Below are 27882 nucleotides of genomic sequence, written 5' to 3'. Positions count from 1 at the left end.
TTACGTTTGTGAGGGTAGGTAATGAAATACCTTGGTCAAGGTGGAATTGTATAGATTAGCGTGCTCCGTATGCCGTGTAGACACCTCGATGTAACCAAGTAGACCCGGATGTCGTGGAAGTGTATATGTGTCTCCACGCGAGGAGTGGAGCTATGCTAAATAGTGAGGGTATAAGGATAGATTCACTGTGTGTAGTCACCCCTGTATTTTTTCCCTTTGTTCCTTATGACACTTACAATATCAGCCATGCGATCAGCACTTACATTGAATAACAATCGCCGACGATTCCCAGACACCACTAACACCACCTAGTCGAATCTTCACGATGGGTGCCAAGGGTGGTCGTGAGGCCATGCCCTGAAGAATGATTGGGTAAAGAACGATAGGGGTGAGTGGGTGGCGCTCGTTGATTGGTAAGAGTGCGACGTCAAAAAGAACATTCCAACATCAGGAGTTAAAAGGCGAAAGGCCACCATTTTCGCTCTCTTCTGGGCTGGCTTTCATGACGAGCAGTCACAGTTATACTCTCTCTCTTATCCAGGGCTCGTGACAAGCAGTCGATTTGTATTCCCCATCTCCTCTCTTTTGTGCGGGGCTTGGCGATCGCGTTCGCGCGCTCCCGGTGCGGGGCTTCAAGCGAGCAGATGGATATTTTCCGCTCGTTGGTACTGGCTTTGTGACAGCTGCGCTTCATGCTCGGTGAGAAACAGCGGAGCTTTGTGGAGAGTAAAACGGTGGAGGAGAGATGTTTGGCTGCCTTGCGCGGGCGGCTGGATGCGGCACGAGTTCGCGCCATTGTGCGTTTCTCGCGCAGAAACTCGGGGACCCGTTAGACGACCACCAGGGTCCGAGGGCCGCTTGAAGAGACCAGAGCTGAGTACCAGCTAACACTATAAACCACATTTTTACTTTCATTTATTTCTCCCTGTGTCTGCATTTGTGCCCGCATGGAGGGATCCTTTACGATAACTACAACAGAACCATTATTGATTACAAGACCTTGATACTTAATTTGACAGACGTTCACAGTGGGTGTTTTCATGTATGTTTAATCACTTCTCAACTGTGATTAGGCCGAAAAAAATATATTGCTGGTCTCTGGTCAGACCAAAGTGCCAGAATTGATGCGGCGATGAGGTTTTTTTTTTTGGTTTTTTTTTTTGAAAAGCATGGATTGCACATATAGAGGTGTTTTTTGTGTCCTCATGCCTTGCGGTCCTCGTCATCTGCTGTGGCGCCGTCCAGAGAAAAATTAAAGACAGCCAATGGGACTTGTAGGCCTTTTTAGCCGCGTCGCAGACGCTGCTCATAGAGTGCCCTCTGCTGTTGTTCTTGTTCTTGCTCTTCTTCTTCTTGTTCTTGTTGTTCTTGCAGAGAAGACAAAACCTCAAAGCTCCACCCATTCTGGGAACCATAGCTCCACCCATTGTGGGAGAGGCTTCATATAAACAAATATCCACCATTTTATTAACTCGCATAGCTTTGAGGCCTGTTTTGTAGGCCCGTGGTGTCTTGCTCTCTCACACAGTTTTCTTTCAAATCAAATTCGATGTATCATTTCATTTTTCACAGTCGCTAACATAGTTTTAGACTCGGTTGAAAAAAAACGGGAAGAAAATCCGATGAAAGTTGCCCTTTATAGAACGAAATGAATTCTCAAAGGCCTGTAACTTCAAGTCCATTGAGATATATATTTTTTAAATCGCGGCATGGTCAGTCATACACCGCCCGAAATAAGAGACGGGAAAATGCCGAGATATATATATTTTGTTTAAATCGCGGCATGGTCAGTCATACACCACCCGAAATAACAGACGGGAAAATGCCGAGATACATTAAAAATTCGTCCATTTGATGACAATCGTCACGACGAAATATTTAATTTATACGTCATCACAATAATGTGGAGAGAGGAGCATAGCTTCGTTCACGTGTCGCCACACACGGGAAATTGCCGAGATATATATATTTTAAATCGCGGCATGGTCAGTCATACACCGCCTGAAATAACAGACGGGAAAATGCCGAGATATATTAAAAATTCGTCGCCACACATGGGAATTGCCGAGATATATTTTCACTTTGCACAAAAATAACATCAAGTAATCGAATCAATAGGAATGTCCTGTGCCTATAACATCGACATTATAGGCACAGCTGCATCTAGGCATTGTGTAACATCGACGCGGCTTTTGTTTTAATTAAAACTTTTTGTACTTGTTTTTGTAAATAATGAACACAAGCTTAAGTTATTTTAAAATGTATTTATACTGAAAATTATTAAGTTCTTCAAGCACATTATAGACTGCCATTTCAATCTCGAGATCGCCTCGCTGTACCGTTAATCATTCCAATGCGTCGATCGCGTCAACACTGCGCATGCGCAAGTGGTGTAACAGGCCGATGGTCTCCCACGATCTCTTCTCCCTGTCCACCAGATTATCACAGACACTTACTACTTCATGACAAACGAGATAGGATCCAGGCCTAACTAACGAGACCACCCACAGCTCTCTAGGCCTTCTGGTTGCTTCACACGAACCCGCCAAAGAACGTCTTCGTTTCAATAAATGACAATATCCAGCCGATAGAGGCCTTGCATCGCGTGGGCGTCGTCCATGGCAACCGGTTCCGGCCGCCATCTTGGGTGGCATAAACAACATGGCGGGAAAGCTGTCGTTTCGTCAAACGGACCTGTCAGTTTATGCCCGTAGCTTGCCCGTTGAGGCGTTTTCGCGGTATTGCGAGAAACAGAGGCTGTGTCATCTGCCTGTGGACCCGTGTGGACCCACAAGTACGCCACACGCACTCCACGGTCCACACACACTCCACACGTACGCCACACGTATGCCACACACTCCACATGTACACCACATGTATGCCACACACACTCCACAAGTACGCCACACGTACACCATAAGTATGCCACACACACTCCACACGTACGCCACACGTACACCACACACACTCCACACGTACGCCACACACACTCCACAAGTACGCCACACACACTCCACACGGACGCCACACACACTCCACACGGACGCCACAAGTACTCCACAAGTACGCCACCACACGTACGCCACACGTACGCCACACGTACGCCATACACACTCCACATGTACGTAACCAAATGCCTAATCCTGCTTTTCACTTCGCGAGCGAAGGTAACAACCTCATGAGCCATATTCTCACCTGAGAGCTGCAGTCAAGGCAGCTATGAAACCGTTTTAGCGTTGTGTCGTCCGGATGAAATCGGGCTGTATATCCGACAGCACAACTCTTTACCATCGTGTAGGGGGCAATTTATATGTGAGACGAGTTTCAAATTGCCGCCATGACGTATGGTGGCAGAAGCAATGTTTTGCCACCCAAGCGGTCACGTGACTAAGACGATGACGTCACATGCAACTTCCCTATTGGATTCATGATGTCACGGCACACAAAACTACTCATATCTTTGGAACGGCTGGTTGGATCTGGACAAACTAAACGCAGTTTTGTAGGGGAGAACCGTGCGCGAACGTCGATACCAAATTTGAAAAAAAAATTGTTGACGCGCAGGGTCAAAATCGATGCGCGCGCTGACCAGAGACCGGAAATATATTTTTCTCGGCCTTATGTCGGATTTATCTTTGATGTATCGAAAACGAGAGTAGTTGCGATTATGAAAAAAAATCGCTGTGATTTAGTCATGATAATTATTTTAACAAAGCAAGGACAACCTTAGGATTTTGAATTTTTAATGTTTTTTTAAAATCCAGTCTTTGTATCAGTGCATCCCAATAATGTACCTGCTGAGGAAAGGAGGTGGCAGCCCGATGGAACAAAATCAAGAGCACAGAGCGACGATTGTAGGATAAGCAGAATACATGAAGGCTCAACTGACTACTGAATACAATGTGTTCAAGCATACCAGAAAAGGTATCACCTTGCAAAAAAATTCCAACAACAGGTGTGATTGGAAAATGTCACACACCAAAACCAAAACAGCAACAAATACAGCACCAACAATTTCAAAAAAGACAAAAGAAAAATACAAGATGAAATAATAAATAGGTTCTGCAATGTAGAAACAAAAAACACAAGTCACCTCCTATCTGAATGTAAAAAAGCGATGTCAGAGCAGCTGTACACCCAAAGGCATAACAAGGTATGTCGAGTAATCCACTGGCACATCTGCAGAAATTTCAATACCCTAGTTCCACAAAACCCGTGTAAACATGAACCAAAAGCAATCATTGAAAACAAGAACATAATGCTCACATATGACCTGATGATCCCATCCAGCAGGAACATAGAAAACAAAGCACTGTGACCAGACATACAGTCACATGAAAAAGTAAGTACACCCCATGTAAAGTTTTGACTTTTTCAACATACAGCTATTTGATCTTCATTTCAACAATATTGATAGATAAAGGTGATATAACATAACAAATATAATGAAACATTTACATTTTGTAGTCCATTGTATAATTTAAATAAGCATAAATGCAAATTCCGCATGTGGAAAAAGTAAGTACACCCCTACATTTATCACGACTTCAACCACCTAAAATTAGAATCAGGTGCACCAGCTCAGGTGCAAATGATTAGAACATCATTAGAGAGGATCTTGGAGGAACCTGTCTTATTTAAACCTCAGACATTTAGTTTGGTTTGCTCTTTGTTGTTGAAGTGTGCAGCGTCACCATGCCTAGATCAAAAGAGCTCTCTGAGGCCTTCAGAAAGAAGGTTATAGATGCCTATGAGTCTGGGAAGGGATTTATAAAGATCTCCAAACAATTTGAAATCAATCATTCGACTGTCCAGAAGATCATCTACAAGTGGAGAAGATTCCAAACAACTGCCAACTTGTTCAGGCCAGGCCGCCCCAGCAAGTTCAGCCCGAGAGCAGACCGCAAGATGCTGAAAGAAGTCTCTAAGAACCCCAGAATGTCATCACGGGACCTACAGGTAGCTCTTTGCCACTGTTGATGTCAAAGTGCACGAGTCTACCATGAGAAAGAGGCTGCACAAATTTGATCTACATGGGAGGTGTGCCAGGAGGGAAACCTTTGCTTTCAAGAAAGAACATCAGGGCAAGACTAAAGTTTGCCATTGAACACCTAGGCAAAGTCCAGCACTTCTGGAACAATGTGCTCTGGACAGATGAGTCAAAGGTAGAGCTATTTGGCCACAGTACCAGAAGACATGTTTGGCGAAAACCAAAGACAGCATTTGACCACAAGAACCTGATACCAACTGTAAAGCATGGTGGTGGAAATATTATGGTTTGGGGCAGCTTTGCTGCATCAGGGCCTGGGCAGCTCACCATCATAGAATCCACTATGAATTCCTCATTGTACCAGAGGGTGCTTGAGGATAATGTGAGGCCATCTGTCGGAAAGTTGAAGCGCAACCGAAGGTGGACCTTGCAACATGACAATGATCCTAAACATACCAGTAAATCCACCAAGGAATGGCTGAAAAGAAAGAAATGGAGGGTTCTGGAATGGCCAAGTCAAAGCCCAGATCTAAATCCCATCGAGATCTTGTGGGGGGATTTGAAACGAGCTGTGCATGCAAGAAACCCCTCAAACATCGCACAACTGAAATAATTCTGCATGGAGGAGTGGGCAAAAATTTCTCCCAGTCGATGTGAGAGACTGGTAGACAGTTATAAGAAACGCCTACTTGAGGTTGTTTCTGCCAAAGAGGGCAATACCACCTATTAGAGCCAAGGGTGTACTTACTTTTTCCACATGTGAAATTTGCATTTATGTTTATTTAAATTATACAATGGACTACAAAATGTAAATGTTTCATTATATTTGTTATGTGATATCACCTTTATCTATCAATATTGTTGAAATGAAGATCAAATAGCTGTATGTTGAAATATGTTGAAAAAGTCAAAACTTTACATGGGGTGTACTTACTTTCTCACGTGACTGTAGTTCCAGAATCCACATTCGAGGTCATGTTCCTCTTTTCTGTTTTCATCCCGCATCGGCGTCATTTAAATAAAGGACATTTTTCCATGTTCAACTCGTAATCTACAATCATTGTGATATTTCTCACAAATGTATTTCAAGTCGATATTTAAAATGATTGTAAAATATTTAATTTCCATATAAATTTTGTTTTTTTTATTGTTAACTGAAGTTTCTTTAATTCGCAAAAAACTCAGGAACAAAAGGCATTATGTTTTTGGGTTGTCCGTCCGTCCATCCCGGCTAAACCTCGTTTTTCTCAGCAACCATCTATCTATAATTCCAGTAATCTCTGTGTGTATGTATGTATGTATGTATGTATGTATGTATGTATGTATGTATGTATGTCTGTGACCGCTGTTTCTCGACAACCACGGGTCCGATATACTTTAAACTTGCCAGGTATATTGCTGGGGACCCGAGGATGTGCCTTTTCAAGGTTTCATATTAATCGGAGAAGTAGTTACCGAGCTATGTCCAAAAAACGATTCAACCAATCAGAGAGCAGCGAGCTATCACGTGTGCCGAACGTGGCGAACAGACTCTGCCTCGGACGGCACATTTGAGAGCGTATTCATTTATTTCACGTTGGCAAACTATGTTGCCGTTAAACTATGTTGTAAAACTAATTAAAACTAATTTGCGACATATTAATCGGAGAAGTAGTTACCGAGCTATGTCCAAAAAACGATTCAACCAATCAGAGGGCAGCGAGCTATCACGTGTGCCGAACGTGGCGAACAGACTCTGCCTCGGACGGCACATTTGAGAGCGTATTCATTTATTTCACGTTGGCAAACTATGTTGCCGTTAAACTATGTTTTAAAACTAATTACGTGCACGCTATGGCGATTTCTTTACCAAACTCCGCAAGCCGTTCGCTTTGGACCAAACCATTTCATGTAAATAGAGGGGGGGGGATTGTCACCGTACTCGCAAGCCGTTCGCTTTGGACCAAACCATTTCATGTAAATAGAGGGGGGGGGGATTGTCACCGTACTCGCAAGCCGTTCGCTTTGGACCAAACCATTTCATGTAAATAGAGGGGGGGGGATATAATTTTAGATATATATATAGTACGGGCATGCCCTAGTATGTCCAATTGAGACTAAACTGTCAGGGTAGGAGTGACACCCATGCAGAATGTTTTTATGATAATTGTGATGTCATAGGTCACATGGTATGGCAGCCATTTTGGATTAAAAGCAAATAATTAAAAAATTATTTCGCAGAAACCACTGAATGGAAAAATTTGAAACTTGGCACATTATGGGGAACAACAACAACAACAACATGCATTTTAAGGCCATTTTCCCTGCTAGAGCAGGGGTAAAAATAAAATGAAAACAATAAATGAATAAATGAATTCATATATATATATATATATTTTTTAATCACCAGGTGAAAATAATTTATCGGTCGCGCCAGACCAAAGCAAGATCACGTGAGCAAGATGGCGGATCATGGAAGGGACAAGATGGTGGATCATGGAAGGGACAAGATGGCAGATCATGGAAGGGACATCTCAAATGACAACATGAAATTTTGTTCCCACGGGAATGGGGAAAAATTTGAATTTTTTTTTTTGTGAAATTTGAAATGAAAATGAAATTTTGAATGGATTTACATATACAGTGGAACCTTGACTTACGAGTGCCCCAACTTACGAGTTTTTCGAGATACGAGCCGTCGCTCGGGCGGTTTATTGCTTTGAGATGCGAGCCGAGATCTGAGTTACGAGCTTTCGCCACCCGGTCACGTGGTTATCTTGCCGTGCAAGTACAGTATCTCTGCCGTATATCGCTGCATTTTTGTTTATAACGGCAGATATATTTTGCTTATAACATTTACGTATATAACGGCAGAGGAGAAGAGCATGCCAGGCCACAACTTGTTCAGAGTGCCGGCGATAGCTCGCCTTCTCTTTGTGGAAAACACGGTACTGAGAAGAAGAAGAGGATGATGTGCTTGGATATAAAACACGCAATCGTCGAAAAACATGAGCGAGGTGTGCGTGTTGTCGACTTGGTGAGGCGGATGTGAAGGCAGCTGAAGATTTTATTATAACTGAGAAGAAGAGAGGATGATGTGCTTGGATATAAAACACGCAATCGTCGAAAAACATGAGCGAGGTGTGCGTGTTGTCGACTTGGTGAGGCGGATGTGAAGGTAGCTGAAGATTTTATTATAACTGAGAAGAAGAAGAGGATGATGTGCTTGGATATAAAACACGCAATCGTCGAAAAACATGAGCGAGGTGTGCGTGTTGTCGACTTGGTGAGGCGGATGTGAAGGCAGCTGAAGATTTTATTATAACTGAGAAGAAGAGAGGATGATGTGCTTGGATATAAAACACGCAATCGTCGAAAAACATGAGCGAGGTGTGCGTGTTGTCGACTTGGTGAGGCGGATGTGAAGGTAGCTGAAGATTTTATTATAACTGAGAAGAAGAAGAGGATGATGTGCTTGGATATAAAACACGCAATCGTCGAAAAACATGAGCGAGGTGTGCGTGTTGTCGACTTGGTGAGGCGGATGTGAAGGCAGCTGAAGATTTTATTATAACTGAGAAGAAGAGAGGATGATGTGCTTGGATATAAAACACGCAATCGTCGAAAAACATGAGCGAGGTGTGCGTGTTGTCGACTTGGTGAGGCGGATGTGAAGGTAGCTGAAGATTTTATTATAACTGAGAAGAAGAAGAGGATGATGTGCTTGGATATAAAACACGCAATCGTCGAAAAACATGAGCGAGGTGTGCGTGTTGTCGACTTGGTGAGGCGGATGTGAAGGCAGCTGAAGATTTTTATTTTTTTTTTTTTTTTGTATACAAGATCGAGGCTCGTGAAAGAGCGAACATTAATCACACAGAAAGACAAACCGACACATAAAACATATAACATCGGGAGCGGTAGACAAGATGGGGAGAGAGGGGGGAGGACACAAACACAACATTTGAGAGCAGGGACCGAGAGACATGGAGACATCGAGAGATCTGAGAGAGGGCGAGGGCTTTGGGGGGGGGGGGGGGCATGGGAAGGGGGCGGTGGGAGAGGTATAAAACATATGGACACTGCCAGGACTTCCAGGAAAGAAGTTGGAATTTCAAACAAGGTGGATCTGGGGTGAATTAGCGGGGGTAGAAAAGATCAAGGTTTTGGATGGGGGAAGATAAGAGATGGTGGTGAACAGCTGTTTTAAAGACCTGGAGGGAGGAGTGGGATTGAAGGGAGTGAGGGAGTTTGTTCCAGAGGCGGGAGAAAAGAGGAATGAAAGAGTGAAGGTGAGCAGAGAGCCGAGATTTCGGCAGTTTAACCATCAGAGGGTTGCTGGCAGATCTTGTGCGACCTGTAGGAATATTTGGGGGACAGAGCACAGAGAGAGCTGGGGGTGCAAGGCCGGAGAGGAGTCGGTAGAAGACAGAAAGATTTTATTATAACTTTTGCCGAACTGATAGAAGCCGAACGATACATCCCCCAGCAAATCTTCAACTGTGACGAGACAGGGCTCTTCTGGAAAAAGATGCCGAGGAGGACGTATATAACGGCAGAGGAGAAGAGCATGCCAGGCCACAACTTGTTCAGAGTGCCGGCGATAGCTCGCCTTCTCTTTGTGGAAAACACGGTACTGAGAAGAAGAAGAGGATGATGTGCTTGGATATAAAACACGCAATCGTCGAAAAACATGAGCGAGGTGTGCGTGTTGTCGACTTGGTGAGGCGGATGTGAAGGCAGCTGAAGATTTTATTATAACTTTTGCCGAACTGATAGAAGCCGAACGATACATCCCCCAGCAAATCTTCAACTGTGACGAGACAGGGCTCTTCTGGAAAAAGATGCCGAGGAGGACGTATATAACGGCAGAGGAGAAGAGCATGCCAGGCCACAACTTGTTCAGAGTGCCGGCGATAGCTCGCCTTCTCTTTGTGAGTTTGTGGAAAACACGGTGAGATCCTTAACATCCAACAACTAATGGGACGCAAACGGGGCGCCCAGTTTAGCGGTACACCCATTGATGAATCACCCTGCCTGTGATTCACCCATGACAGGTTATAGCTGGGTCGGGATTCAAACCCAGGCTGGACAGTTTAGAGTCAAGTGTGCGTACCTCCAGTCCAGGCCATCCTGCCAACTTGTATGCTGCATACAGGTGAAATATAAAGCGCGAGATATTTTTATATATACTGTATATTTAAAAAAAAATTGGTGTAGTTTTTGGCGGGCTGGAACGGATTAATAGCATTTCAATGCATTTTAATGGGGAAATTTGATTTGAGAAACGAGCAATTTGAGTTACGAGCTCGGTCACAGAACGAATTAAACTCGTAAGTCAAGGTTTCACTGTACATGCAATTGGCAGAGAGGTTCGCTTACGAAGCTCTCTATAAATGAATTCATTTATTGTTCATTGTTCGCTTTTTCATAAAAGCATCTTGCTCACGTGATCTTGCTTTGGTCTGGCGCGACCGATAAATTATTTTCACCTGTTGATTAAAATTCTTTTCACCTGGTGATTAAAATCAATAAAATACAATACAGTACCGAACAGAACGGATTTTGAATTCGAAACCGCTCATCATTTATGCCAGCTACACCAACTTCTTTTTTCCACCAGCTACACCTGTTTCACTTTTCCGCCTGCTACACCGACTTCATTCAAGCCAGGTACACCGATTTCAGTACGTACCTGCCAGTCGGACCTACGTACCTGGTCCAGTCGACTAGAAGTCTAGACTATATAAGCCTACAGTAGGTAAGTCTTGCATTCTATCCCAATCTATCCATTCAATAAAATTAATTTGAATTCCAAGCCCAAGATCAAGATCAAACAACCTAGCCTAGCTAGGCCTAGACCTACAGATGTTTGCGAGGGCTGCGTATTCGATCGACTGACTATTGACATTGTCGACGAAGCCCTCACTCTACGCAATGCGTATTCATATTAATTTCAAAATTTTACAGGTGGAGTTGCACCTCTGGTTAAAAATAAAATTCCCTATCAATCGGACTAACGGTTGCAGCGAAAATCATATTTAGTCTGTGCGTTCAACTACAAACAAAGACAAACAAACAAATGGACTCAAATGCAATACCTTCTTCCTCAGGCGAGTGTGATAATAAGTCAACGTCTCGTTCAACAATTAATTTAACCATTTGCGTGATTAAGCATCATTACATTAACAATTGACAGCGGACACAACACCAGAATTTTGTCATTCGTAACGTCCTGCGAGTTTTTTTTCCTAATCCAATCTGATGCAGTACCTCGTTGGAGAGTCGGTATTCACGACGCCTGGCGGTTATACACCAGAAAGAATCACAATGTGGAAGGTGGTTACTCTTACTACGATACACCACAGAGACCAGAGCTTCTGCCGCTTCAGCCATTAGCTCAGCTTCATGAGCATGAGCTGCACTGCACTGCACGAGCAGCTTCGGTGTTTTCCATAGGCGCCCGCGGAACTACGTAACTTCCGGGTAGTGCACTCTTCGCGACAACAGTCACGTGATTGGATACGTTGAAACCAAACCACAAAAGGGCACGTGTTACAGCTTACTTCCGGTAGTCTCACCCTCACATATAAGCAGCTGCGCAGCAGTTTTATCTCAAACGACGGATTTATTATTTTAAAAAGCGCTTTCGGTCTAAATATGCACCTTGTAAATAATCTCAGAAAGGGAATGGCAACTTTTAACCTTGTTCGCTGCGGCTGAAAGCATCCACTTCCGCCTGGCCTCAATGGTAATTTTTACAACCGGAAATGCAACTCTTTGAGTTTTTTTTTTATGTTAATACTTTATCGCTAAATTTCCCTTTATGTTCGGAATGAAACTTCGTTTTTCAATTATGACTGAGCCTTTGCTACCTGAGCAAGATATGAATGAGACCAACCATTTCACTGAGCTCATGCACCGCCTTTGAAATACACGCTGAAGTAAAAGTCGATTTTTTCTGGGGGATGTTCTATTCCCAATCAGCTTGCTATCGCTTGCCAAGCCAGCCGTTCCTTTTCAACCATTTGGTTGGTGTGCTTGCTCGAGTGCTTCAAATCAAGTGAGCTTCTTGTCGAGCAAATAAATAACTGAAAGCAAAAACGAAAATATACTTCTCGAATATATCGACAGTTACATGCATAAATTATTTACAATTTCCAGATAAATAAACTTTGTCAGGTTTACAGAATTAAATTGTATTGTTAGGTTCTGAATTACATAATGTTATTTTACAACCACAGAACCCCATTTCAAAAGCTATATGTGTTAACATAGCAAAGCGAAAGAATTAAAAAACCAACTTTAGTGTACGAATGACCCGGAAATGACGTTGACAAAATGGACTCAAATGAAGAAGATTGCGAAAACGAGGAAGAAGAAGAAAACGGATAATTCCTTCTGACGTCTGCCTGCTTCGGCGCCATTTAGTGTTGAATGTTTAGCGTAGTCAGTGGGTGTAGCGTTGCTCCTTTTAGGTTTCCATCAATTCAGGTGGGGTTTATTTCTTGTTTGACGAGGGATAGTTCGTGTAATGGACCCAGGGCTATTGTGTGTGCTTTGCTTGGCTTCATCATATACTGGCTCCGTTCTCGGGCAGTCAAGTGTGGCGCGAAATAGTTCGGGCTTGTATGCTCTGAATTAGAAACGATGCAATTCGAATCTGTGGTAAAACTAAAACGCATGATTGTTTCGGTGATTGTAGCAAAGCTTGATGGGTTTTTTTTTTTGTTTTTTTTGGTAGATTAGCAATGTTAAAACATAATTGCCTTTCGATATGTATTCTGTATAAAATGTATATACCTATAAGTATAAGCTTAAGGCTGGAAATCTGGCACCTGAGATTGAGAAGCACATGGATTCCATGATGGAATGACCTGAAAGTCGAATTTCAGATTTAATTATTTTCTGTGCTGTTTTTGCGCCTAATGAATTGGATCTTCTTTCTTTCTGTTTTAATTTTATATCCTTTGTACGTGGACAGCATCAGCCCAGACCCGACTACGAGATGTCCACACAGCCGACTACGAAGGTGGTCCTGAAAAGCACCACCAAGCATTCTTTGCACGAGCGGTGAGAAAATGCCAATACAGTATGCCTTGTCCCAAGGTGCAATCACGAGGACCTTTCTGGATCTGATCACTTCCTTATTTTCCTTAGCAAAAAAAAAAAAAAAAAATTGCCCTCCCCTTCCCCACCCTTCCCCCACCCCAAAGAAGCTCATTCACACGACCGAACACCCTGAGCACATAGATCCATAATCATGTTGATTTTGATCTTTGGTGAATTGTTTTGTTGCCTCCTGCAGCGTCCACCGTGTATTTGGCATGAGGATGCGTGCTGTATTAAATCTCAGGTAGAGGCACCCTGCCTTACACGGTTTGTATAAGCAGCACAGAGGTAGAGCTGGCTGTGCGTCTCTCGCTGCCCGTGATGGTGCGGCCCGGGCAACTGGGTGTTGGCACGTCAGTAAGAGGCAACCGAAGAGCGCCGCCTTTGCCCTTGGGTTCCTCTGGGATCCTGTAAGAGGCTGTCCCACACTTTTGTGGCCTTTGTCTCCCTTTTCTCACAGTTCCTGTTGGCATTAATTGGTGCAGAGCATGGTGGGTTTAGTTTCAGTTTATACCCATGTAGAACATCTTGCATCATGGATTTCATATTGGGAGAGATGGTTGGAGTTGTCTGTTCGAGACAAGGGCACATTGTATTTCCCGAAATGGTGGGCAGCTTATTCCCTGCTGAAGATTGAGAGCTTGAGGCAAACCGTTAAGTATCCCAGTAACTTTGTTTCATTTCTCTTAATTGTTGGATTCTTGAGAGAGTAACTTGCACCAATCAGACAATCCTTTTAGAAATACTATATAAAACTTTTAATTTTTAGAATTAATTGTTCTGATCTTTTTCTTGCAGTCCCAAGAGGGTAAAATATTTTTGTCTTCACCTCCTCCCCATGTGAAGTGCAGTACCCTTTTTGTCTCTTCTCCCTCAAAGTCGTAGAAATTTCGACAAATGCCCTTTTCGAAACTACCATCGATCGCAACGCGACTCGTCTTGAAGGTCGCAGCATTCCACCCCATATAAAATGTAGCGTGGATTTAAACGGTCCTATTGCATTTTCCAATGTGATCTCATTCCCTCTCGATTTATTTTGATTTTTCTTGGTGCATTGGTTTTACCAACATGACCATCTTGGATTTAAAGTGCGGGTGACACATTTTCATTGTCAAAACAACACTTGCCGTTTAACAATGCAAAGCTGCAGTACATTACGGTAGATGTGGGAATGAATAAATTTAAAAAAAACACCTTTAGAGGCCATTTTTCCCCGCAAAGCGGTGGTTGGCCTTTTTCGGGCACCGTGGTTGTTGTTTTTTTTTTTGTTGGTCCCCTTTTTGAAGCAATGTTTTACGGCCGGATGCCCTTGCTGCCACCAACCCTTTTTGTCGCCTTTTAGGACAAACAGGGAATTACCAGTGAACTGGTACTCAATTAGCCGACCTCAGAAGGATGACAGGCCGAGTCGACCCCCTGGCGTTAATTCAGCGATCGACCGGGATTCGAACCCAGGATCCTAGGATCCTAAGCTGGCACCCTAGCCGCTAGCCCAACACCAGGCGTGGGAATGAATGATCGATAATAATTTGTATTAAATAGGTTTTGCATGCAGGCACACACTTATTCAGACCTGCAGACTTAACACTACAGCCTCTCCACTCTGTTTGGGAATAATATAAATACTAAAAAATATTTCTCGTTGAATGTCAAACGATTCGGTGTAATGTAAATCTTGATGTCGTCACGTGCATCATCGAAGCACAGTAGCATCATAAAGTAATGACTACAGAGGGCTAGTGGAGGTTATTTCTACTGTTTACCTAAGATGTCCTTGCATAACAACCTATCCCGGGAGGTACAAGTGTGTTGATTTGAAATGGTCTGATAACATGGGATTTTCAAAATTACGTGCGACTGGTAATGGGTTGTGCGTGTGTTTTCAGTGACTCGCTTCTGTTGGCGAGTGCACTTTTAACCTGCTATTGCTGGGGTGAAATGAGTGATTCAAATAGTCTTAGACCTGATTTTCAGCATGTAAATGGAAATTTCAGAATGGTTAACCATGATTGTTGTGTTCAGGGATGCAAATCGGACTCTCAGAAACCGTACTAAATTGGGCAATTTGGTGCCTGCCTGTCTGGCTATTTCTGACCACGATGCATTCGGTCGTTACTTATCCAAACAAGGAGGTTTTCTCCACCAAGAGGGGTTGCTTGTTGAGGTGTATATCCGTGTTAAGATAGCTTTGTCATGGCGTTTTTCCAATGCCGCTTATAATAACAAAAGTAGTAATAATGTGGGGAAACCAGGCAGTTTGTACAACGTAATTTAATGATTGCAAGTGTACAGAAATGTGTCACCTGTCCTTTAAGTCATTGTAACGGCAGCCTTTTTGTTGGCCTTGCAAAACCACCATTGGGAAAGTATCCTTGTCTTCCACTGGTGAATTTGATACAGCCAAGTCCCCTCTTCTAATTGAAACAGATATTTTGCACAAAACAAACAAAACCTTGCACAAAACGATTCCTCCAGGACCATCGAGCAGAGGAGGATGAGGGAGTGGAACTGATATGGTAGTCTGTCAAGTTTGGATATAGCACATTTGTTTTTTGGGGTGATTTGGATTGTAAAAGTCAGGCACTTGGAGAATAGAAACCCCCATTTATTAGCTTGTCAAAAAAATAAACCGTCGTAATATTTGGTGCTCTGCTCACGGCATCTTTTTTTTTCTTCTTTTTTTTCTTTTTTTTGGGGCTACTTGTCTCCCATGTAGCCGATTGTTGGGAAACTAGGCAGTTTGTAATGATTTTGTCCTTTGTCAAGCATTTATTGTCAAGATCTTTGAAGAAAATTTCAGCTACTACCTCTGGTGCAATAATATAGTGCTGTGAGTTACTGAAGCAGCCTAGTTTTGAATATGACCTGCCCATGATTGTCGGAAGAGGTAAAGTTTGGGGTTGGCTCAGTGGACACGGAGGGAGAAAGTGCGCCGAGGAAAGAGCCAGGGTGAGTTAGTGGTGTTTGGTGAGGCTGGGGTGGTCGTTGGGCTCATCCATTGCTGGCTATGTGTGAGGTGTTCATTTTTGACTAAATGACAGCTGTTTCCCCCTCACTTGTCTTCGACCTGGTGAAGATTTACTAACATGATGAGGAATAAGCAGCCCCAACAAGCGAATATTCAGGCCTCTCTACTGCAACAGCAGCAGCTGCAGGCGAGTGCCAGGAACCGACGGCTTGCACAGCAAATGGAAAGCCGTCCTTCTGTTCAAGCAGCATTGAGGCTCAAACAAGTAAGTACTGATTGTTAATATTATGGTATGTATATGATTAATATAGTAAAGAAAGAAGAGGATAATATACCTATCTGGCAGACGTGAAATAAGCTGATTGGGAAATGAACAAGACTGAACAAGAAACCTGGCAGCGAGACGCATACCCCCATAGATTGACATCATGAATCGGGACTTTTTTTTTTTTCTTTTTTTTTTGTATACTGAATCGAGGCTCGTGAAAGAGCTAACATTTACTTCACAAACAAATCGACCAGACAAACAAAATACACAAAAAGACGGAGCGGAAGACAAGATGGGGAGAAAAGGTGAAGCACACAAACACAACATCCGAGAGCAGGAAGATGTGTGGAAGGGAGAGGGCCCGGGGGGAGGAGGCATGGGAAGGGGGGGGGGGGAGGGAGAAGTATAAAGCACAAGGACTTCCAGGACAGAAGTTGGTATTTCAAAAAGTGGAATTGGGATGAAATTAGCGGGGGTAGAAAAAATCAAGGTTTTGGATGGGGGAAGATAAGAGATGGTGGTGAACAGCTGTTTTAAAGACTTGGAGGGTGGAGTGGGATTGAAGAGAGTGAGGGAGTTTGTTCCAGAGGCGGGAGAAAAGAAGAATGAAGGAGTGAAGGTGAGCAGAGAGTCTTGATTTTGGCAGTTTAACCAAAAGAGGGTTGCAGGCAGATCTTGTGCGACCTGTAGGAATATTTGCGGGACAGAGCCCAGAGAGAGCTGGGGGGGCAAGGCCAGAGAGGAGTCGGTAGAAGACGGAAAGACCACCAACCTGCCTGCGGTGAGTGAGTGAGAGGCCCTTGGAGTTAGCTTCATCGCGGGAGATTCCAATGATTCTGAATGCTTTGGTTTCAACAGCGCGAAGGCGAGCTAGGTGTGAGGCAGGAGTACCAGCCCAGAGGGGAGAGCAGTATTCCATTGAGCTGCGGATGAAAGCCTTGTATGTGGTGAGGAGCTCAGGTGTGCCAAGGAAGGACTTCGCACGACGGAGGATGCCCAGTCGGCGACTGGCTTTGGAGGCCAGATTTGAAATGTGGTTTTTCCAGGAAAGATCATGGCAGATAGTGAGACCCAAAAGCTTGAGTGACAGAACTTCTTGGAGAGGATTATTCAGAAAGTGGATGGGAGGGTTGTCCAGTCGGTCTTTTCGGAGAGACATCGTAAGAGTGTGAGATTTGTCAGGATTGAAAGACATGTTCCATTTGTTTGCCCAGTCTGTGATTTTGTCAAGGTCTGCAGAGAGTGAGGAGGCTGCAGACTGCCGATCTGAGGGATGAAGAATGGAGCGACAGAGAGTAGAGTCGTCAGCAAAGAGATAGAGGATTTTTCAAGAGAGTCAGAGAGATCATTGATGAAGACCAGAAAAAGCACAGGGCCCAGAACACTGCCTTGGGGAACTCCAGCCTGAACAGGAAGAGGAGATGAGAGAAACCCATTCAGGGCCACACGTTGACTACGACTAGAGAGGAAGTCCGCCAGCCATGCGTGGAGATTTCCATGGATACCAAAAGAGGAGAGTTTGGTGAGCAGAGCGGGGTGCCAGACTGTATCGAAGGCACGTGATATGTCAAGGGAGACTGCTCTAATTTCCTGTTTGGCATTGAGGACCTCCATCCATTGTTGAGAAAGCAGAAGCAGCATGTCCAGAGTGGAGTGTCCAGGTCTGAAACCAAATTGATGATCAGAGATCAAGCCATTGGAGAAGAGGAAAGATTTCATATCTGAAGCAATGATGGATTCCATGACTTTGCTGATAATTGGGAGAAGGCTGATTGGTCTGTAGTTGCTGGGATCTGTTTTTGCACCTTTTTTGTGCAAAGCGGTGATGTTGGCAGATTTCCAAGCAGATGGAAGATGACCTTGAGCAAAAGAGAGGGTGAAGAGAACAGAGAGAGGGAGTGAAAGAGCGGAAGAACATGATTTTAGGACCCGTGGGCTGATGCCGTCAGGTCCAGTTGCAGAATCCGAGTCGAGGGTTGACAGAAACTTTTCCACCTTGTCAGGAGGAAAGGACACAGAGTCCAGGACCAGCTGGGTACGACTGGGTATGGTGGGTACAGAGAGGGATGGGTTTGGGACACAAGATTTAGAGGCAAACACAGAGTTGAGGCATTCGGCTTTTTCACGTGCGGAGTCAGCCGTGTGGCCATTTAAGGTGAGGGAGGGGATGGAGGGGGAACAAACACCAGAAACAGATTTTACCAGACGCCACCAGGATTTGGAAGAGGGAGACAGATAAGAGAGTTCGGTCCTGAGGACGGAGAGATATTGTTTCCTGGCTCTCCTGAGGGTGGACACACACTTGTTTCAGGCTTTGTGAAAGGAAATGAGATTTCCTTCCGTTGGATTTGCTTTCCAGGAGACGAAAGCATGTTGTTTCTGGGCAATAGCCTCACCACAAGATTCCGTGTACCATGGACGGGAGGAAGGGTATGACAACTGAAGACGAGAAGGGATAAATCTGTGCATGAGAGAGAGCAATTTACTTTGGAAGAATTCCCAGGATGAGTTGATGTCAGAGGCAGTAGAGATGGGAGACCAGTCCAGATGATTGATGGCTGCTTGAAGACCGTGCCAGTTGGCCTGAGTGAAATGCCAGACTCGCCGACGCTGAGGAGGCTCTCTGAAAATGGTCAGAGAGATGTCCACTTTAACAAGCACATGATCAGAAGAGCCGATTGGAGCAGAAGAAGAGCAGCAGACATTTTCAGGGAAGTTAGTCATAACCAAGTCCAGAAGAGAAGATTCTCCGTTGACTGAGATCCGGGTTGGGAAATTGACAGATTGTGCCAGTCCCAGTGAGTCACAGAAGTCCTTTGCTGAAGAGCCATGGCTGGTGAGAGAGGTACCCACCCCCAGCCAACTGGCATGGTGACAGTTGAAATCACCACATATGAGGAAGAGAGAGTTGGGATGGGTAGATAGAAGTTGGGCCATATTATCAGACAGCGAGATGTAGATGGAGTCATCACTGTTTGGTGGACGGTACAACACGCATATGAACAAAAGGTGGGAGCGAAGGGGAAGCCGTAGCCAAAGGTATTCCTGGGGGTGAGGTGGAGAGAGGGCAGTGCAGGGCGAGTGAGGAAGAGAGTTTTTTATAAAGATGGCAACCCCACCTCCAGGACGAGGCTCAGGTCTATCATACCGGAGGAGGGAGTAACCTGGGAGAGATACCAAAGAATCAGAGACATCATGAAGGAGGAAGGTTTCTGTTAAGCAGATCACGTCTGGTTTGTCAGAAGCAACCTGTATGGAGAGATCAGTTAAGTTTGAGCGAAGGCCCCGGATGTTTGAGGTCCATACAGTTAAGGAAGAGGAAGGGGGAGCATCGGATACAGAACAGGGGGGGGGGGGGGGGAGCGGTAGGGCAGGATGTGGAAGAGGAGGAAGAGGTAGGGAGAGCTGTTGCAGGTGTGTCAGAGATTACAGAATAGCTTGGAGAAAGGGAAGAATGGGGCGGACAAAAGGTTTGATGGTGTTTGGGTGAGGCGCAGTGAGGTGTTATTTGAGGAGGGGGAAGAGTGAGGCAGAAGGTTGAGGAAGATGAAGGTGAAAGTTGGAAGGGGGAAGAAGCGGAGAGGACGCTTTGAGGAGGAGGGGTGAGAGGGGAGTCTAAGAGGGGAAGAGTGAGGGAGAGTCTCGGAGGGGAGGGGAGGGGTGTGGGGGGAGTTTAGGAGGGAAGGGGCAGGGGGGGAGATTTGAAAGGGATGGGTGTTTGGGAAGATTTGGGGGGGAGGGGCAAGGGGGAAGATTTGACAGAGATGGGTGATGGGGAGGATTTGGAGGGGAGGGGTGTGATTGGATTTTGAAAAGTGTACGATTTATGGGAAACGAACATTTATTGCAAAATGAGTTTCTTGAGACCTTCGAGTCAAAAATACGTTTGAGGACGCTGAAGGATGGGTGGAGTTCTGGAGAGTTTAGGGAATGAATGAAAGATGCACTGTAAGAGATGGAATTTTTTTTGGGAATGAATAGAATTGGTGAGCAAGTCGAAAGCATCCTTTTATAGAAGAAGTAGAAAAAAGTGTTATAGAATATGACATAATAATAAAGTTCTTCAGGGGACAGATGAAACATGTATTAACAACTTGATCACGTGATCTCGAATAACGTGGTCGAAGAACGAAAGAACAAATAACGAAGAATGAAAGAGCAAAAGAACGAAGAACGAAAGAACAAATAAGAACGCACAAGCGGATAAGAACAGGGAAGGAAAAAAAAAAAAGTTTTTTTTTTGAGATTTTAAAACAAGGGAGTATGGGTGAAAAGACCGTGAAAAACAGAGACCGAAAGTAGTTGCAGCGCGATCGAAGACAAAAAACAAAAGCCTCAAGCCAAGGTCTGAGGACACGGTAGCCTACTAGCACTACACTAGGCCTCAGAATACACGATACGAAAAAACCGACGATTCTGTACACAGGTATGAAAACCAACACCGAGAAACATATTAAAGTCACCCCAATAGGTACATGCACCGAAAGAAAGATAAAGATACGACAAAAACACAAATGTGAAAGATCACTTAGCTTCGAAAGCGTGAGCGCATGGATCAGCTTCGAAAAGACGTGACCTCGCCGTGATCTCACTCAAAATGTCAAACTTTACATTTGCCATTTACTGTTAATTATGACCAATGACATCACAAAAACATCAGTGATGAACCGTTTCTCTAATTTGACAATTTTGCTCTGGCAAGCTTTGTTCTCTTTCATTTATCCCCTCGGAGGGTAAGATGTTCCGTTTCCAATGACAAATCAAATGAGGATCTCATATTTGTTGAGGGACCGTCTTGCATCGAACACGCTATCAAAGCGCTTACCTAGAAGGAGCTGAAGGGACTCCATTTCTGCACACCATGTGTTGTGACCCCACATCGTTGTCCCGAAATGCATCTTGCCATGTGAACCATAACCAAGAGCACAAGGAACAAAATTGTAGTGCCCAAATGATTTGCCGTCAACAACGTGTTTGTGCATTTACCTGTACTCTCTGGTCCTTTGTATCCCATTTTCAAAGGACTAAAGTACAAGGCGATAATCACACAACAATCTTTTCCATTTGTTCGTGTTTCCAGATCGAAAGCTATGTCCTTCGTGCAGTTTGTTCGCATGGTTTGCTGCCTTGCGCTGTACTTGAACATGAGAAAAAGGTTTATCAATACAGATTAAAACATCCAAATTCTACAAATCACTTATTTACATACAAACAAGAATTAGCAAAGTTAATTATACCATGCAAGTTCTTCCATCCTCGCTGCTGTTAACTGCTGGTTGCTAGGTTTGCTCTGTAATAATTCTGCCTGTAGGAAGCAACTATTGATGTAGGATTTTTTTTTTTCGCTAGTTTGGATATATTATTTTATTATTTTGTACAAAAAAAACCCTATGCTCTTGGAAGAGCGAGGTGGTACAAGGCAGCACACCTACAGTGGGACCTGATGGGGATGCAACAACCGGATGAACAAACAGGAGTAAAGAAGAAGGAAGGAAGGTTACGTTTCAGGTTCAGTGGATGAAAAGGAGAAGTAGCTGTGTGTTAATGAGGCTACAAATGATCACAGGTATTGATGGAAGATTACCTGAGATTATAGTGCACTGCCAACTTGAAGACTTGAAGCCTGGGAGGAAACAGTGGGATTCAACAGACTGAGTGAGGAAGGAGGTTCTACAAAAGGCAGAAGAGAGAAAGGAAGGTGTGGATGTGAGCAGCAACTCTACATTTTTGGAATTTCACAAGGAGAGGGTTGCTGGAAGAATGCATACAACCTGGAGAGACAGAGGGATTAAAGAATAGATAGAGCAAGACCTGAGGTTCTGCGGTAGGAAAAATAAACCACCAACATGTCTGTGATGAGAGTTGCAGGCTCTGTGCTTCTAATTTATGTTGAGAGCTTTGGATGACTCTACATGCAAGAAAGAAAGAGACAGAGAGATAGACAGACAGACAAAGAACTTTGAAGTGGACACACCAGCCCATAAGTGAGAGCAGTACTCCATTGTGTTACTGGCCAGGGTCTTGTTGGCTGAGAAGTTCATGGGCGATTCTACACAAATGGTCTGTGAAGGTCAAAAATGTAATTTCAGAGTTGAAGCATGTGTGGTACGTCAATGGAAAGGCAGAAATGTGCAGTTTCAGCAAATATAATGATCACTGAGCTGACTTGCCTAGTTTTTATGAATTGTTTAATGAAGTTGGTGACAACACCCCAAAGAAAAACAGTAAAATGTGCCACTTATAATGGCCAAGAATCATTAATTTCTTAGTTTATTCATCGGGCTAGTAGTCAAACTGCTCCGCATACGTTGTCTCTTAACTGAAGTGAATTGTTGAATTTGATGAACTGAAGTCATCTGCCCTGACTCTGTAATTAAGATTTTAATTGATGAAGCAAATGTCACTCCATAACAGAAATTTGACATTTCATTTGTTTTCTCATTAGCTGGTGGAAGTAGAGGGAAACTAATTTTTATTCAATCAATAATTCGCACCACTCATTGTGCAGTCTGGAGCAAAATTTTCAATATAATGAAAAAATAAAATATTGTCACTCAGTAATGTTATGTTGTTACGTCACTCCATCAAGTTTTACCAGCAGGCAGACATTTGGTGTATCTCATGGCGTAAGAAGGACTTTGTAACTGTCAAAAAAGGAAACGCCAAGGGGAAGGTCCAAAACTGATGACCTCATGATGACTGTTAGGTGACATCTACCCTGACAACAAGACAAGGCTATCAAAATTTGCAGCAATCTGTCCACGAAATGTCTGCCTTAATTCATAGTTATCTCACCATGTCTGCCTCTGCCAATACTGCGAAAATATCCGCTTTCTCTTGGAAGCCTGGAAAGCCCATGTAGCCGGACTGTACACCACCTATCGATAATTCCTTGGGGCCATCGAGTGTAATCAGGATGATTTCAATACATGTCTGGAAAATGCCTCAACTGGCATGGCAAATTTGATAGTGTTTGACTGAAACCGTGAGAGTGCATCTGAAGTCGTTCCAGTGGGAGATAATTGAGCAGCGGACAACGAAAGTGGTCAAAGATGGAACTGTCCAGGAAGCATTATCAGAGGTGTGAAAGCAACTTCTTTCACCATGCATACATTCATTAAGAGAAAACAAAGCGATTTCTTTGAGGATCGGTGCATGGCTACCTGTCAACGGTCAAGTTGACTTTGCTGAGAACTATGCTGCGATAGAGCAGAATTTAATTCATTGCTCACTGGAGCTACCTTCAAGTTGCCCTGTTCTCACCATATGCACTTGGGTAGACAGTAATGTCATCGATTCTTTAATTTTTACAGTATCACTGATTATTTTCAAAAAAGAAAAAGAAAAAATGCTGCTGTACTTTCTTGACGAAATCATCAATGCTGACATCAAGCTGCCCGAATATCAAGGTGATCAAGTTTTTTTTCTCAGATGGGGAAGCGATGAAGTTCAAATAGTAATTATTCTTTGTAAATCTCACATTTCTCCAAGAACTTTTTGGAATAATATTATCCTGGAATTTTTTTGCAACCTCATGGTAATGGAGCAGTCGATTGGATCAGTGGTGATGTCAAGAGGAAGGTGTGGTTGGCTAATTTGGTTGTTGAACCAGTGTTCTATCTGAATCTTTTGTCCAAGTTGCAAAGAACTACTGCACAGCAGGAACTTCGATGGGGCTGCTTGTCACATGACCAAACTTTGATCAAGATGAGCCAGAACGAGATGAAATTGGCAGTCGATAACATCGTTACCAAGAACCAACCAACCAAACACTGTGAAGCCAGTGAGTTGATGGGTAGTCGAGGCTATCTACTCAACAGCTGAGCACTTTGAAGCGCTCAGTGTCCACCCGAAGTATGATGCATACTGTTAATCCAATGACAAAACTGAGGAACCAACTAGTTCAGAATGTCAACTCGGTGTTTTGGAGATTTTGTCACCGTTCAGTATTGCTCCAAAAAGTCCACCAAAAACATTTACAGGCCAGGTGACAAGTGGCAGATGACAGGACGGTGCCTCAAGGCTTTTTTTCTTTTCTTTGTTAACAGAAGACGGGGCTCTCTGGTTTAGATTTGGTTTCCTGGAGAAATAAAAGTACTGGGTTGATGATGTACCACAAGTTGTAAATGTCCATCCACAACCATACATTTCCCATCGTAACCATTACGTGTTTGAGAAATGTTCATTGACTTCACTGGATTGAAATGTCATGCACAGACTGGTCTGAACAGCATTTCATTCATTCGTGCACAGATAATTTTCTGGTCACAAGTTATTTGCAACTCTTTTACTCATGATTCATTTTGATTAATAGTAAATGTTTACAATTATATAAGAGTTTTGTTTAAATATTTTAAGCTGAGTTATCACTTAATGTTCCTAATTATTAGTTCGCTTGTTATTTCTTTACCTTGGTATTGTATGAATCATTTTAGGGCCTTATTCTTTTTATTTCTTATTAAGGTCTGAAGAGAGGCAAGAGGCTGCTGCCTGTTTGTCTAAAGGATGAGGCAGAGGGTGCTTAATCAGAAAATGGACAGAGGATTTTCCAAAGAGTCAGAGAGATCATTCATGAAGATCAGGACTGAGCCCAGAACACTGCCTTGGGGGCACTTCAGCCTTCACAGAAAGAGGAAATTAAAGGATTCTGCTGAGTGCCATACATTGGCTACAAGAGTAGAGGAAGCAAGTAAGCCATGTGTGGAGTTATCCTTGGATGCCATATGCAGAGAGTTTGAGTAAGGCAGGATGCCAGATTCTTTCAAAAGCATTTGATATGTCCAGAGAGATGGCCCTGATCTCATGTCTTGTGTTGAGGGTCTCTATCCATTGTTGGGTGAGTGGAAGTAGCATGTCCAAGGTGGAATGACCTGGTCTGAAATCAAATTGGTGATCTGAGATAAGGTTGTTGAAGTCATTGGAAGTAATCTAATGGGTCTGTCGTTGAGGGGATCGGGTTTTTTTTTTTTGGTTTTTTTTTTTTAACCTTTGTTAATGTGGTGCAATGATGTTGGTGGATTTACAAGTAGATGGAAGATGACCTTGTGCAAGTGATGGTGAAAATGGCAGAGAGAAGATGTGAGCAGCATAGCAGGTTTTAATTTAGGATACATGACCTGATGCCACCCAACCCAGCAGCAGTGGCAGAGTCGAGGTTTGAAAGAAATTTCTCCATCTTGGGTACAAAAGGCAGAGTCCAAGAGCAGTTGGGAATGACAGGGAAGGATGGGTACCGAGAGTGAGGTGTTGGGGTTACAAGATGTGGAAGCAAATGCAGAATTGAGCGGAATCAGCTCTGGTGCCATTTGAGGAGGGAATTAATGGAAGGGAAGCATACTGCAGAGAAAGACTAAACAAGGTGCCATGAGTTTTTAGAGGGAGGCAAATTGGAGGTTGGGCATATGCTGTTTTCTGGCTCTCCTGAGAGTGGGCACGCACTTGTGGGCTTTGTGGAATGGGCTGGGATTTCCTTGGGTTAGATTTGCCTTCCAGGAAGACAAGTTGTTTTAGAACAAGTGCTTCACCACAGGATTCAGTGTACCATTGGTGGGAATAAGGGTAGGATACAGTGCCTTCAGAAAGTAATCACACTCCTTCACATTTTTCACATTTTGTTGTGTTACAGCCTTAATTTAAAATGGATTGAATTGTAATTTAAAAAAATAACTGATCTGCACATAATATACCATGATGTTAAGGTGGAATTTTCTCTGAGAAATTCTTACAAAATAATTTAAAATGAAGAGCTGAAATGTCTTGAGTCGATGCGTATTCAACCCCTTTGCTATATATATATATATAAAATAACCACATTTAGAGGCCATTTTCCCCCGCAAAGCGGGGGTTGGCCTTTTTCGGGAACCGTGGTTGTTGTTTTTTTGGTCCCCTTTTTGAAGCAATGTTTTACGGCCGGATGCCCTTCCTGACGCCAACCCTTTTGCCGCCTTTTTTAACGACAAACAGGGAATTACCAGTGAACTGGGACTCAATTAGCCGACCTCGGAAGGATGACAGGCTGAGTCAACCCCCCTGGCGTTAATTCAGCGATCGACCGGGATTCGAACCCAGGATCCTAGGATCCTAAGCTGGCACCCTAGCCGCGAGCCCAACACCAGGGTCCTAAGCTGGCTATGACCCTCCAAATTGAGCTCAGTTGCATCCAATTTCCTTTGATCTTTGAGATGTCTTTACAACTTGATTGGAGTCCACCTGTGGCCAATTCGATTGACTGGACATGATTTTTTTTTTTTTTTTTTTTTTGTATACAAGATCGAGGCTCGTGAAAGAGCGAACATTAATCACACAGAAAGACAAACCGACACATAAAACATATAACATAGGGAGCGGTAGACAAGATGGGGAGAGAGGGGGAAGGACACAAACACAACATTTGAGAGCAGGGACCGAGAGACATGGAGACATGGAGACATGGAGACATCGAGAGATCTGAGAGAGGGCGAGGGCTTTGGGGGGGGGGGGCGTGGGAAGGGGGCGGTGGGAGAGGTATAAAACATATGGACGCTGCCAGGACTTCCAGGAAAGAAGTTGGAATTTCAAACAAGGTGGATCTGGGGTGAATTAGCGGGGGTAGAAAAGATCAAGGTTTTGGATGGGGGAAGATAAGAGATGGTGGTGAACAGCTGTTTTAAAGACCTGGAGGGAGGAGTGGGATTGAAGGGAGTGAGGGAGTTTGTTCCAGAGGCGGGAGAAAAGAGGAATGAAAGAGTGAAGGTGAGCAGAGAGCCGAGATTTCGGCAGTTTAACCATCAGAGGGTTGCTGGCAGATCTTGTGCGACCTGTAGGAATATTTGGGGGACAGAGCACAGAGAGAGCTGGGGGTGCAAGGCCGGAGAGGAGTCGGTAGAAGACAGAAAGACCACCTACCTGCCTGCGGTGAGTGAGTGAAAGGCCCTCAGAGATAGCTTCATCGCGGGAGATTCCAATAATTCTGAAAGCTTTGGTTTCAACAGCGTGAAGCCGAGCTAGGTGTGAGGCAGGAGCACCGGCCCATAGGGGAGAACAGTATTCCATTGAGCTGCGGATGAAAGCCTTGTATGTGGTGAGGAGCTCAGGTGTGCCGAGGAAGGACTTCGCACGACGGAGGATGCCCAGTCGGCGACTGGCTTTGGAGGCCAGCTTGGAAATGTGGTTTTCCCAAGAAAGATCATGGCAGATAGTGAGACCCAAAATCTTGAGCGACAGAACTTCTTGGAGAGGATTGTTGAGAAAGTAGATGGGAGGGTTGTCCAGTCGATCTTTTCGGAGAGATATAGTAAGAGTGTGAGATTTGTCAGGATTGAAAGACATGTTCCACTTGTTTGACCAGTCTGTGATTTTGTCCAGGTCTTCAGAGAGTGAGAAGGCAGCAGACTGCCGATCTGAGGGAAGAGGAATGGAGCGGCAGAGAGTGGAGTCATCAGCAAAGAGATAGAGAGGATTTTCGAGAGAGTCAGAGAGATCATTGATGAAGACCAGAAAAAGCACGGGGCCCAGAACACTGCCTTGGGGAACTCCAGCCTGAACAGGAAGAGGAGATGAGAGAAACCCATTCAGGGCCACACGTTG

At 44.0% G+C, this 27882-nt stretch overlaps 2 protein-coding genes across 9 annotated transcripts in view; one reads left to right on the top strand and one right to left on the bottom strand.

The window, feature by feature from the left end:
- The window catches only part of VPS72 (vacuolar protein sorting 72 homolog), a 62012-nt gene extending 50458 nt beyond the window's left edge, over positions 1–11554 (bottom strand). Inside the window, exon 1 of one of the 4 annotated variants that reach the window (XM_068107995.2) lies at positions 11243–11554. The gene's annotated coding sequence lies outside the window, so the exon portion shown is untranslated. Of the gene's footprint in view, positions 1–11070 lie in introns of all 4 variants that reach the window. The other 3 variants (XM_068107999.2, XM_068107996.2, XM_078773415.1) reach the window with 3 other exon arrangements.
- A 747-nt stretch (positions 11555–12301) lies between these two features.
- The window catches only part of CHTOP (chromatin target of PRMT1), a 30910-nt gene continuing 15329 nt past the window's right edge, over positions 12302–27882 (top strand). For 3 of the 5 annotated variants that reach the window (XM_068108002.2, XM_068108001.2, XM_068108000.2), the window contains exons 1-3: positions 12302–12463; positions 12954–13042; positions 16158–16314. In XM_068108002.2, the coding sequence (XP_067964103.2) occupies positions 12407–12463; positions 12954–13042; positions 16158–16314 (303 nt within the window). In that variant the 5' untranslated portion in view covers positions 12302–12406. Of the gene's footprint in view, positions 12464–12953; positions 13043–14423; positions 16315–27882 lie in introns of all 5 variants that reach the window. The other 2 variants (XM_078773411.1, XM_078773412.1) reach the window with 2 other exon arrangements.

The sequence above is a fragment of the Myxine glutinosa genome, chromosome 2 (assembly GCF_964187855.1).
Source record: "Myxine glutinosa chromosome 2, kmMyxGlut1.1, whole genome shotgun sequence".
Classification (NCBI taxonomy): Eukaryota; Metazoa; Chordata; class Myxini; order Myxiniformes; family Myxinidae; genus Myxine; species Myxine glutinosa.
Note: the sequence above shows the minus strand (reverse complement) of the source record. Positions and strands in the feature narration are given on the sequence as shown.